General features: G+C 44.3%; 1 protein-coding gene across 1 annotated transcript in view; it reads left to right on the forward strand.

Annotated features, from left to right (window-relative positions):
* LOC309564428 (uncharacterized protein) overlaps positions 1–13,604 on the forward strand; it is a gene marked incomplete at its 3' end in the record, with an annotated part of 637,385 nt that overhangs the window by 26,949 nt on the left and 596,832 nt on the right. The window contains 3 exon segments of the mRNA XM_082269058.1: positions 527–2,155; positions 2,738–2,875; positions 3,073–3,140. Of these exon segments, the coding sequence (XP_082125184.1) occupies positions 527–2,155; positions 2,738–2,875; positions 3,073–3,140 (1,835 nt within the window).

Below are 13,604 nucleotides of genomic sequence, written 5' to 3' on the forward strand. Positions count from 1 at the left end.
GAGATACTGTACACCATATGAAAGGTCCATCTCCATTCCTCATTATAACGTCATGTTCCCAACAAATGAGGAGGAGATACTGTACACCATATGAAAGGTCCATCTCCATTCCTCAAAATAACGTCATATTCCCAACAAATGAGGAGGAGATACTGTACATCATATGAAAGGTCCATCTTCGATCCTCAATATAACGTCATGTTCCCAACCAATGAGGAGGAGATACTGAACACCATATGAAAGGTCCTCCTCCATTCCTCAATATAACGTCATGTTCCCAACAAATGAGGAGGAGATACTGTACACCATATGAAAGGTCCATCTCCATTCCTCAATATAACGTCATGTTCCTAACAAATGAGGAGGAGATACTGTACACCATACGAAAAGTCCATCTCCATTCCTCAATATAATTTGATTTATAGTTCTCTCTATATTAGTAGTGTTAATGTGGTAGATCAACATACATGATTCCTGACTGCAAAACATTCGAATTGTATCATTTTACAAACTTCTTTACCAACAGACGGACGTGATGTCCTCAACACTTCGGAGGAGCATTCTATTTTAACTCCAGAGCATAAAGCAGAAGATAATGGCAATACCCAATGGTCTCCAAGAGAAAACCCTGATATGCAAAATCTATGTGATACACCTTCCTGTGTGGATAGATTAATGGATCCTTCCCATCATGACCAATCTTCTGAGAAATCGCATCCACAACATTATAGTGCTGATAAAATAGCTGATATATCCAACCCTCAGGAATCTCTTACTGTTACACAAAAGGGTGATGAGATATTTCGATGCCCTGAGTACAATAAATGTGTCAGAAAAAAGACAACTCCTCTTCCACAAGCGGTGGATGGGAAATCTTTAACAAGCAACGGACACCTTATGCCCCAAGAAAGTCAGACTAATGAGGGCTCTTTTCCCTGCCCGGAGTGCGGGAAATGTTTCACTCAGAACAAAGACCTTCTTTTACACCAGGAAACCCATGTAGACAAACGTCCTTTTCCATGTTCACAGTGTGACAAACGTTTTCTGCATAAAAAAAGCCTCAATGCCCATTTCAAGCTGCACTCTGGCAAAACAATTTCTTGTCCCGAATGTGGGAAATGTTTCATACAGAAAAGTCAACTTGTTTATCACCAGAGATATCACACCGGTGAGCGTCCTTTCTCCTGCTCCGAGTGCGGGAAATGTTTTGTAAAGAAAAGTCATCTCTCAAGTCACCAGAGATTTCACACCGGAGTGTGTCCTTTTTCCTGTTCGGAGTGCGGGAAACGCTTCATGAGGAATGCCGACCTTCTTAGACACCAGAGAAGACACTCGGAAGAGCGTCCTTTTCCTTGTCCCGACTGCAAGAAATGTTTCAAACATAAATTTGACCTTGTTAAGCACAGTGTAGTTCACAGAGGTGAATGTCCTTTCTCATGTTCAGATTGCGGGAAACGTTTCACTCGGAAAGTAGACCTTCGTAAACATCAGACAGTTCACACAGGCAGTCGTTCTTTTCCATGTACAGAGTGCGAAAAGTGTTTTATCCGCAAAGAAAACCTCCTGAAACACCAGAAAATTCACACAGGGGAGAGCGCTCATTCCTGTCCTGAGTGCGGGAAAAGTTTCATTTGGAAAAAAGATTTTCTTAAACATCAGACAGTTCACACTGGTGAGCTTCCTTTCTCCTGTTCAGAGTGCGGAAAATGCTTTTTTCGCAAAGATAATCTCTTTAGGCACCAAAAAATTCACACGGGCGAGGTTCCTTATTTATGTTCAGAGTGCGGAAAGTGTTTTACACAGAAAGCAGATCTTCTCAAACACCAAAGAATTCACACAGGCGAGCGTCCTTTCTCTTGTATGGAATGCGGGAAAAGTTTCATTCAGAAATGGGATCTTCTTATGCACCAGAGAAGTCACACTGGGGAGCGTCCTTACTCTTGTTCCGAGTGTGGGAAGTGTTTCTCCCAGAAAGGGAACCTTCTTACACACCAGAGACGTCATGTTCGGAAAGGCACCTATTCATGCTCGGAGTGCAAGAAAAGTTTTAAACATATAGGAAAACTATTTAGACATCAGAGGGTACACAAAGCTGCTGATTTTGTTGAGGACTGTCCAAAGAACGAAAAAAATGGCTTGGAAAATAATCTGTTGGGCTGAGGCTGCCGTTGGTGAGATCTAATTTCTAAACTTCCTGGTTCTCTTCTTGACCACCATTGGGGTGTCCTCATTTTCTTCTTCTTCTTGGAGGCTCCAGTGGTGAGATGTGCCTTCTACACCTTCTGGTTCTCTTTTCGCCTACCATTGGGTTGTCCTCATTTTCTTCTTTTTCTTGGAGACTCCAGTGGTGAGATCTGACTTCTACAGTTCCTGGTTCTCTTCTCGTCCACCATTGGGGTGTCCTCATTTGCTTCTTTTTCAATGAGACTCCAGTGGTGAGATCTGACTTCTACACCTCCTGGTTCTCTTCTCACCCACCATTGGGGTGTCCTCGTTTGCTTCTTCTTCATGGAGACTCCAGTGGTGAGATCTGATTTCTACACTTCCTGGTTCTCTTCTCGTCCACCATTGGGGTGTCCTCATTTTGTTCTTTTTCATGGAGACTCCAGTGGTGAGAACTGACTTCTACACTTCCTGGTTCTCTTCTCGTCCACCATTGGGGTGTCCTCATTTTGTTCTTTTTCATGGAGACTCCAGTAGTGAGATCTGACTTCTACACCTTCTGGTTCTCTTCTAGCCTACCATTGGGTTGTCCTAATTTTCTTCTTTTTCTTGGAGACTCCAGTGGTGAGATCTGACTTCTACAGTTCCTGGTTCTCTTCTCGTCCACCCATGGGGTGTCCTCATTTTCTTCCTTTTAATGGAGACTCCAGTGGTGAGATCTGGCTTCTACACTTCCTGGTTCTCTTCTCACCCACCATTGGGGTGTCCTCATTTTCTTCCTTTTCATGGAGACTCCAGTGATGAGATCTGACTTCTACAGTTCCTGGTTCTCTTCTCGCCCACCATTGGGGGTGTCCTCATTTGCTTCTTTTTCATGGAGACTCCAGTGGTGAGTTCTGACTTCTGCAGTTCCTGGTTCTCTTCTCGCCAACCATTGGGATGTCCTCATTTGCTTCTTTTTCACGGAGACTCCAGTGGTGAGATCTGACTTCTACACTTCCTGGTTCTCTTCTTGACCACCATTGGGGTGTCCTCATTTGCTTCTTTTTCATTGAGACTCCAGTGGTGATATCTGATTTCTACACTTCCTGGTTCTCTTCCCACCAACTATTAGGGAGTCCTCATTTTGTTCTTTTTCATGGAGACTCCAGTAGTGAGATCTGACTTCTACACCTTCTGGTTCTCTTCTCGCCTACCATTGGGTTGTCCTGATTTTCTTCTTTTTCTTGGAGACTCCAGTGGTGAGATCTGACTTCTACAGTTCCTGGTTCTCTTCTCGTCCACCCATGGGGTGTCCTCATTTTCTTCCTTTTCATGGAGACTCCAGTGGTGAGATCTGACTTCTATACTTCCTGGTTCTTTTCTCGCCCACCATTGGGGTGTCCTCATTTACTTCTTTTTCATGGAGACTCCAGTGGTGAGATCTGACTTCTACAGTTCCTGGCTCTCTTCTCTTCCATATTGGGGTGTCCTCATTTTCTTCTTTTTGCAATTCTAACAATATAAAATAAAATTCCAGCTGCAAAAGTGGGAACCCCTTATAATTGATGTGACAGAAATGCAGTTTCCGTAACACCACCAGGCTCAGATTCTCCAGGGGAGGGAGACTGAAGTAGCCAGCTTTCTATGGCCCAGCTTTTGCGTAATTCCTAATAAATCTGATGCGTTTTATTATTTTACAAGATCTGATTTACTTTAGTAGAGATGCACCGTTTGCCAAAAATTGGGTGAAAATAGGGTTTTCTGCATTTTGCTGATTCCTTTCCGGATGGACTCCATGGAAGCCTACGTGTGGGTTTTCACACAGCTTCCTCTCCTATCAGGGCCCTGCTGGGTCCATTGGACCCAGGCAGAACTTTGAGAGGGGCGGCAAATTGACTCCCAAGATGTTCTTTTCAGCAGTTTTGTGTGTCATCAGTTTGCGGCGTGTTATGGATGGCATTCCCCATCTCATACTGCTGCCCGTAGTGCAAACTGTTGAGTATGAGGAGGGGGAGCATCTCCTCCGGGGAACGTCCCTCACGTGATTGTGGTGTGCGTAATGGCGTCAGACATAAGGGCACTCCATCTCACGTAGGGCAGGCTGGATCTTCTGGGGCGGTGGGCGCGTCAGACACAGGAGTGACCGGAGGACAGACAGTGGGTTTTTGGTGGACCAGTCCGGTGGTGAGTTATGGAAGACCATAAACAGTATATATAATATTTTCTAAATGTAAAGTTTATATAAAATATTGGATGTGGGGGCCTTTTGTTGGGCGTGATTTTATTAATTTTTTTGGGGGGGGGCAGCATTTCATTTTTGGACCCAGGCAGCACAATATCATAGGCCAGCCCTATCTCCTGTGCTATAGGACCCTACTCCCATAAATTTCAGCTCATGGCCAGAGAACTTGTTCCATAACTAGCTGGATCTAGACCAGTGGGTACGGGGGGGTCCTGCCAGGTAGGCTGTATGGGGGGGCCCTGCCAGGTAGGCTGTACAGGGGGGCCCTGCCAGGTAGGCTGTGTGGGGGGGCTGCCAGGTAGGCTGTATGAGGGGTGGGGGGCCTGCCATGTAGGCTGTATGGGGGAAGGGGGGCCCTGCCAGGTAGGCTGTATGGGGGGGGCCTGCCAGGTAGGCTGTATGGGGGAAGGGGGGTCCTGCCAGATAGGCTGTAGGGGGAACCAGGTAGGCTGTATGGGGGGGCCCCTGCCAGGTAGGCTGTACAGGGGGGGGCCCTTCCAGGTAGGCTGTGTGGGGGGGCTGCCAGGTAGGCTGTATGAGGGAAGGGGGGCCCTGCCAGGTAGGCTGTATGGGGGGGGCTGCCAGGTAGGCTTTATGGGGGGCCCTGCCAGATCGGCTGTAGGGGGAAGGGGGGCCCTACCAGGTAGGCTGTATGGGGGGGGGGGCCCTGCCAGGTAGGCTGTACAGGGGGGGCCCTTCCAGGTAGGCTGTACAGGGGGGAGGCCTTCCAGGTAGGCTGCATGGGGGGGCTGTCAGGTAGGCTGTACAGGGGGGGCCCTGCCAGGTAGGCTGTACAGGGGGGAGGCCTTTCAGGTAGGCTGTACAGGGGGGTGAGCTGAAATGTATGGGAGTCAGGGCCTATTGCATAGGAGAGGAGGCGGGATAAACCCACACATACGCTACCATGGAGTCTCTCGAGAAATATATATATATATTTTTTTAAAACGATCGTTTTCGGTTTCGGTTTTCGGCCAAGTACATCCTGAATTTTCAGGTTCATCACCAAAATTTTCATTTCAGTGCACCTCTAGTTTCAAGTTCTGATTTCTTGTGTGTTTCTTTATACCAATGTCCAAAAATAAATAATAATTATAAATTAAAAACTATAATAATAAATTTCTACTTTACAATATTCTGGTCTGAGTCTTTTTTTCTTTTTTTTTTTAATTTTTTTTTTACATTTTTTTTCCTGGTACAATACATTTTTTTTTCAAATACTTTATTCAATTTGACCAAATTACAAGGTAAATAATGCATCTTACGACAACAAACTATTAATTCAGCGACACATAGGCTAAATAAAAAAAAAAAAATGCAAGAAAGTTGGCAGAAAAAAAAAAACATTTAGTCAACAAAAAAGAAAAAAGCCAGAAAAGCCAACATATGGCAAATACTGTATGAAAACCAAATCCCCCTGACTGTTTATTAAGTAAGGAGCAAGGGGGAGTAAGGATGGATATATTAAAAACCTCCCAGCAACCTTCTGCAGTTAATCAGAGGGAGGCCTAAGAAGTCATCACACACAAGGAGACTCAAAAAACGCCAGTGTGCATGGAGCCTAAAAAAGAGAAGACACAAAGGTGCCAAAGAACATGGGGGGGGGGGCTGGAGTTGCAAAGAGGATCCCGGACGAGCCCCCAAATGTAGCACCACCCCCCTTGAGGGCTGCTGGTTAGCGGATGTTCCTCTGCACTCACCTGACCCTGAGAATTATCCAACCCACTGGACAGATAGATAGATGGTCATTGGAGAAAGGCCCCTTACATTAGTCGTAAGTGGTGAAGGCACCCCTCACTTTGGTGGTCATTGACACTGGTGCTTCCTTACGTAGGTGGCCATTGGAGAAGGGCCCCTTACATTGGGGGGGGGGAGAAAGGAAAAAAAGAGGGGGAGAGTGAAGAAGGGGGGATTCCCACAGGCTTGAGGGTTAAACAAAAAACAGGTCACAGGTTGCCCAGGCTGGCCGGATGCAAGGTAGGGAAGGCATAGGCTTCCCAAACTCGTAAGAATTTGGAGTGAGAGTCATTCAAGATACTGGACATCCTTTAATTATTCATCAGAGTGGTCAAACTGTCCTTCAACGCTGTGAACGGGACGGTGGGTTCTTCCAAGCTTTGGCTATGGTTCGAAATAGGTGAGTAGCTAACTTCTGTGGGTACGAAAATAGGCCCAAGATGGGGCAATGCAACAAGACCAGCTTAGGATCTATACAGAGTATATAGCAGCCCGAAGACCCTGTACCAAAATCCAGTTAGGTGTGGGCAGGACCACCAAGTATAAAGGACATCCTTTTTTTTTTTTTTTTTTTTTTTTTAATGTGTGATGATTGGTGGTTGGAATGTGATCAGTTCATAGAGAGTCATCTATTGATGTTAGTGAGTCCAGAAGGTCCAGTTCCACATGTGTGTCATCTGATAGTCTAAGGATACATGGAGCCACTACAAAAGCCACATAGAATATTACCATTGCCACCATCTTGGTTCCCCTCCTCATGGTCACAGTGATAGGCTCCATAAGTTCATAGTCATCTACATCACTGATACAGAGGACATCTCCATCAGTGGCATACTGAGTATAATAATGCCATGTAATCAGTGTGTCTACTTACATTGGTGGTCAATAAGACTGGTAGACCGGTGCTTCCTTACATAGGTGGTCATTGGAGAAGGGCTCCTTACTTTGGTAGTAAATGGTGAGGGCATCCCTTACATTGGTGGTCATTGAGACTGGTACACTGGTGCTTCCTTACGTAGGTGGCCATTGGAGAAGGGCCCCTTACATTGGTTGTAATTTGTGAAGGCACCCCTTACATTGGTGGTCATTGAGACTGGTACACTAGTGCTTCCTTACGTAGGTGGCCATTGGAGAAGGGCCCCTTACATTGGTTGTAATTTGTGAAGGCACCCCTTACATTGGTGGTCATTGAGACTGGAACACTGGTGCTTCCTTACATAGGTGGTCATTGGAGAAGGGCTCCTTACATTGGTCATAATTTGTGAAGGCACCCTTACATTGGTGGTCATTGAGACTGGTACACTAGTGCTTTCTTACGTAGGTGGTCATTGGAGAAGGGCTCCTTACATTGGTAGTAAGAGTAAGTGGTGAAGGCATCCCTTACATTGGGGGTCATTGAGACTGGTAGATTGGTGCTTCCTTACATAGGTGGTCATTGGAGAAGGGCTCCTTTTATTGGTCATAATTTGTGAAGGCATCCCTTACATTGGTGGTCATTGAGACTGGTAGACTGGTGCTTCCTTATGTAGGTGGTCATTGGAGAAGGACCCCTTACATTGGTAGTAAGTGGCGAAGACATTCTTTACATTGATGGTCATTACAAATGGTAGACTGGTGCTTCCTTACATAGGTGGTCATTGGAGAAGGGCCACTTACATTGGTAGTAAGTGGGGAAGGCATCCCTTACATTGGTGGTCATTGAGACTGGTACACTGGTGCTTCCTTACGTAGGTGGTCATTGGCGAAGGGCCCCTTACAATGGTCGTCATTTGTGAAGGCACCCTTACATTGGTGGTCATTGAGACTGGTACAATGGTGCTTCCTTACATAGGTGGTCATTGGAGAAGGGCTCCTTACATTGATAGAAAGTGGTGAAGGCACCCCTTACATTGGTGGTCATTGAGACTGGTACACTTGTGCTTCCTTACGTAGGTGGTCATTGGAGAAGGACCCCTTACATTGGTTGTAATTTGTGAACGCACCCCTTACATTGGGGGTCATTGAGACTGGTAGACTGGTGCTTCCTTACATAGGTGGTTATTGGAGAAGGGCTCCTTACATTGGTAGTAAGTGGGGGCCGTCTAGTAGTCCTCCAGTAGGTGGGGCCGTCTTCTAGTCCTCCAGCATATGGAGCCATCTAGTAGTCCTCCAGCAGATGGGGCCATCTAGTAGTCCTCCAGCAGATGGGGCCATCTAGTAGTCCTCCAGCAGGTGGGGCCGTCTAGTAGTCCTCCAGCAGATGAGGCCGTCTAGTAGTCCTCCAGCAGATGAGGCCGTCTAGTAGTCCTCCAGCAGATGAGGCCGTCTAGTAGTCCTCCAGCAGATGGGGCCGTCTAGTAGTCCTCCAGCAGATGAGGCCGTCTAGTAGTCCTCCAGCAGATGGGGCCGTCTAGTAGTCCTCCAGCAGATGAGGCCGTCTAGTAGTCCTCCAGCAGATGGGGCCGTCTAATAGTCCTCCAGCAGATGGGGCCGTCTAGTAGTCCTCCAGCAGATGGGGCCGTCTAATAGTCCTCCAGCAGATGGGGCCGTCTAGTAGTCCTCCAGCAGATGGGGCCTGGACTGGATAAACTGGTTTAAAAAAAGGCAATTTCCCAGTAAGTAATAAAAAAAAAATGTGGTTCAGCGCTATAAGTGAGACTACACAGTATTCCAATATACAGACATCAACAATACAAATATTATCTATATTCATGAATTTAGTGCAAACCCACATGAATCAACATATTTTGCAGCACCAGGAGTGAGACTGCTGAAAAAGTACACTCAACAAACACAATCCAGAAAAAGTCTGTGATCTAATCCTAACCCCTAACACTAATCCTAACCCCTAACACTAATATTAACCCCTAACACTAATCCTAACACTAATCCTAACCCCTAACACTAATATTAACCCCTAACACTAATCCTAACCCCTAACACTAATCCTAACCCCTAACACTAATCCAAACCCCTAACACTAATATTAACCCCTAACACTAATCCTAACCCCTAACACTAATCCTAACCCCTAACACTAATCCTAATCCCTAACACTAATCCTAACCCCTAATATTAACCCCTAACACTAATCCTAACCCCTAATATTAACCCCTACCACTAATCCTAACCCCTAACACTAATCCTAACCCCTAACACTTATCTTAACACTAATCCTAACCCCTAACACTAATCCTAACCCCTAACACTTATCCTAACACTAATCCTAACCCCTAACACTAATATTAACCCCTAACACTAATCCTAACCCCTAACACTAATCCTAAACCCTAACACTAATCCTAACCCCTAACACTAATATTAACCCCTAACACTAATCCTAACCCCTAACACTAATCCTAACCCCTAATATTAACCCCTACCACTAATCCTAACCCCTAACACTAATATTAACCCCTAACACTAATCCTAACCCCTAACACTAATCCTAACCCCTAACACTAATCCTAACCCCTAACACTAATATTAACCCCTAACACTAATCCTAACCCCTAACACTAATCCTAACCCCTAACACAAATCCTAACCCCTAACACTAATCCTAATCCCTAACACTAATCCTAACCCCTAACACTAATATTAACCCCTAACACTAATCCTAACCCCTAACATTAATATTAACCCCTAACACTAATCCTAACCCCTTACACTAATCCTAACCTCTAACACTAACATTAACCCCTAACACTAATCTTAAACCCTAACACTAACATTAACCCCTAACACTAATCTTAAACACTAATATTAACCCCTAACACTAATCCTTACCCCTAACACTAATATTAACCCCTTACACTAATCCTAATCCCTAACACTAATATTAACCCCTAACACTAATCCTAACCCTAACACTAATCCTAACCCTAACACTAATCCTAACCCTAACACTAATCCTAACCCCTAACACTAATCCTAACACTAATATTAACCCCTAACACTAATCCTTACCCCTAACACTAATATTAACCCCTAACACTAATCCTTACCCCTAACACTAATCCTAACCCCTAACACTAATCCTAATCCCTAACACTAATCCTAACCCCTAACACTAATATTAACCCCTAACACAAATCCTAACCCCTAACACTAATCCTAAACCCTAACACTAATATTAACCCCTAACACTAATCCTAACCCCTAACACTAATCCTAACCCCTAACACTAATATTAACCCCTAAGACTAATCCTAACCCCTAACACTAATCCTAACCCCTAACACTAATCCTAACCCCTAACACTAATATTAACCCCTAACACAAATCCTAACCCCTAACACTAATCCTAAACCCTAACACTAATATTAACCCCTAACACTAATATTAACCCCTAAGACTAATCCTAACCCCTAAAACTAATCCTAACCCCTAACACTAATATTAACCCCTAACACAAATCCTAACCCCTAACACTAATCCTAACCCCTAACACTAATATTAACCCCTAAGACTAATCCTAACCCCTAACACTAATCCTAACCCCTAACACTAATATTAACCCCTAACACAAATCCTAACCCCTAACACTAATCCTAACTCCTAACACTAATATTAACCCCTAAGACTAATCCTAACCCCTAACACTTATCCTAACCCCTAACACTAATCCTAACCCCTAATATTAACCACTAACACTAATCCTAACCCCTAACACTAAAATTAACCCCTAACACTAATATTAACCCCTAACACTAATCCTAACCCCTAACTGTGACCTTGGCCTTTTCATCCAACATCAGTGCCTGACCTCACCAATGCACTTCTGGAAGAATGGTGAAACATTCCCATAGACACTCCTAAACCTTGTGGACGGCCTTCCCAGAAGAGTTGATTTTATATATAAAATATTTTATTTTATTTTAGAATTTTTTTATTTTATTTATATTTTTAGATTTTTATAAAAAAAATAAAAAATAGAAAATAAAAAATAAATAAACCTTAAAAATCGAAATCAAAATTCCAGGAGCGATCTGTGGTGTTGTACGCACATTAATATTCTCAGGTGCCGTAAAGAGGCTCCGAATCTGCGGCCAATCTCAGATGTGGGGATCGATGGGCAAATAAACCGAACAACGGGAGGGACAACAGAAGAGGAATTTATGGGTTTGGCTCCGATTGAGAGACAATAGTAGGTGAGCTAAGGGCTTGTGATGGACTCTTTACCCCACCCCAGCACAAATTGGCTACAAGAAAATGGCAACTGCTCCAAGAGATCACATGACATGAAAGGCCATGTGCTAGCCAAGCGACCATGTTGGATGCTGGCGGTGCCCTCACTCTCAACCCAATGAGATGTTGGCCTTTTGACCATGTGACTGCGGTGGGAGGAGGGAAAAGGATATCTGGTGACCAGTGAGAGGCGTACAGCACAAAGAGGAAGGGGAGGTTCGGAGGAGCGATGGTGGCTGGCAGAGAGTGGAGGCGTTGGTGGTCAGTATGTCCATTCCTTTGTGTAGAGTTGACCATGGGTGTCCAACCTTTTGGCTTCTCTGGGCCACATTGAGTGTAGAGAAATTTTCTCGGGCCGCATATAAAATATATACTAGAGTTAAGATCTATAAGTAATATAACGCCCCCCCCCCCCCAGCGCTAATTTAACAGAACTAGAGGATGATCCCTTCCAAGGCAGCCTCTGCCTACCGTTAGTTGGAAGCCGCTGTGGCCGTGCCCCCGACCCGACTTCCTTCCTCCCCAGCAAAAATAAAATTGTCGGTGCAGTGGGCCGCATTGCCTGCGGTTCCGGGCCGCAGGTTGGACATGTCTGGTGTAGACATTCTCCGTACTGCAGTGTCGAAGTCTAAGGACCCACGTACTTACTTAAGCTGACCATCGATGGATGGAAATTCAGCCAGTTCAGGAGGGATTGGCTTCTCTCCAATGGGAGTGTTGGAAAAATTTTTCATTCGATCTGTAGCGCTGATCTGTTGTCCAAATACAACGGCGCAGCATCCACCTCACATGTAAGGATGGGGGACTTTTTTTTTTGATCCTCTGACTTGTGGATCAAAAAAAAAATAGGGATCACTTTATGGCCGACGTTACAGAATTATAGACCTAATGGATAAAAGATGTATATGTGTATCGATCGATCGATTTATCGATCTATTGTGCAAATTTTTTTTTTTTTGTGATGAAATGACATCCTGTATATATGGTGATAAGGTTATATATATATATGATTATATGGTGATAAGATGTAGGCGTATAGAAAACACACTGCAGACGCATGCGGCGCCCTGACACCCCAAACGCAGATTAGCGTTTTAAATGCGCTACATACGTGCGATGAATTGTTCAATTTTGTGCATTTTCTACTGTCAGCCCTCGTGTTTTAAAGTGCTGCGCAAACAGTTTGCGCTTTATAAACCCGGTATTATTATTATTATTATTATGAATATTATTATTAGAGCTGGTTCACACTGCCGCGACCACTAAAGTCGCCTTAAAAGGGGCGACTTCTAGCGCGACTCTGCGTGACTCGGCGCGACTTGACGCGAGACGACTTTGTGGGACTTTGTATTTGGCCAATCAGAATATGATGTGTTGTGACCTAATTTCCCTTTCCTTTTTTTTTTTTTTTTTTGCTGGCATTTATCGGGCATTTTTTGGGCGTCTTTGGAGGCAGGCGTGTCTTTAGTGTCTGGGGGTCTAAAAAGTGTACCTGTGAAGTTTCAGTTCTGTAGCATGTCCAGAACCCCCAAAAAATATAATTTTTCTTATAGTTATTAATACAGCAGTGTGGCGGCTTCTCTACACTTTGCATTTTTTCTTGCAGGCGTTTATCGGGCATTTTTTGAGGGAGGCATGACTTTTTTTGGATTTAGTGTCTGGGGAGTCCAATAAGTGTACCTGTGAAGTTTCAGCTCTGTAGCATGTCCAGAACCCCAAAAAAATTATAATTTTTCTTATAATTTTTATTAGAACATTAATACGGCTTCTCTCCACCTGGCTTTTTTTCTTGCAGGCATTTATCGGGCATTTTTTGAGGCAGGCATGACTTTTTTTGGATTTAGTGTCTGGGGGGGGTCAAAAAAGTGTACCTGTGAAGTTTCATCTCTATAGCATGTCCAGAACCAGAAAAAAAAGCATTTTTCTTATAATTAATACAGCAGTGTGGGTTCAGTGGGTTCAGTGTGGGTTCTGGACATGCTACCGAGCTGCCTGCAAGAAAAAAAGCCAGGTGGAGAGAAGCCGTATTAATGTTCTAATAAAAATTATAAGAAAAATTATAATTTTTTTGGGGTTCTGGACATGCTACAGAGATGAAACTTCACAGGTACACTTTTTAGACCCCCTAGACACTAAATCCAAAAAAAGTCATGCCTGCCTCAAAAAATGCCCGATAAATGCCTGCAAGAAAAAAAGCCAGGTGGAGAGAAGCCGTATTCATGTTCTAATAAAAATTATAAGAAAAATTATATTTTTGGGGGGGTTCTGGACATGCTACAGAGCTAAAACTTCACAGGTACACTTTTTAGACCCC

The sequence above is a fragment of the Pelophylax lessonae genome (assembly GCF_965119305.1).
Source record: "Pelophylax lessonae genome assembly, chromosome: 9".
NCBI classification, from domain to species: Eukaryota; Metazoa; Chordata; class Amphibia; order Anura; family Ranidae; genus Pelophylax; species Pelophylax lessonae.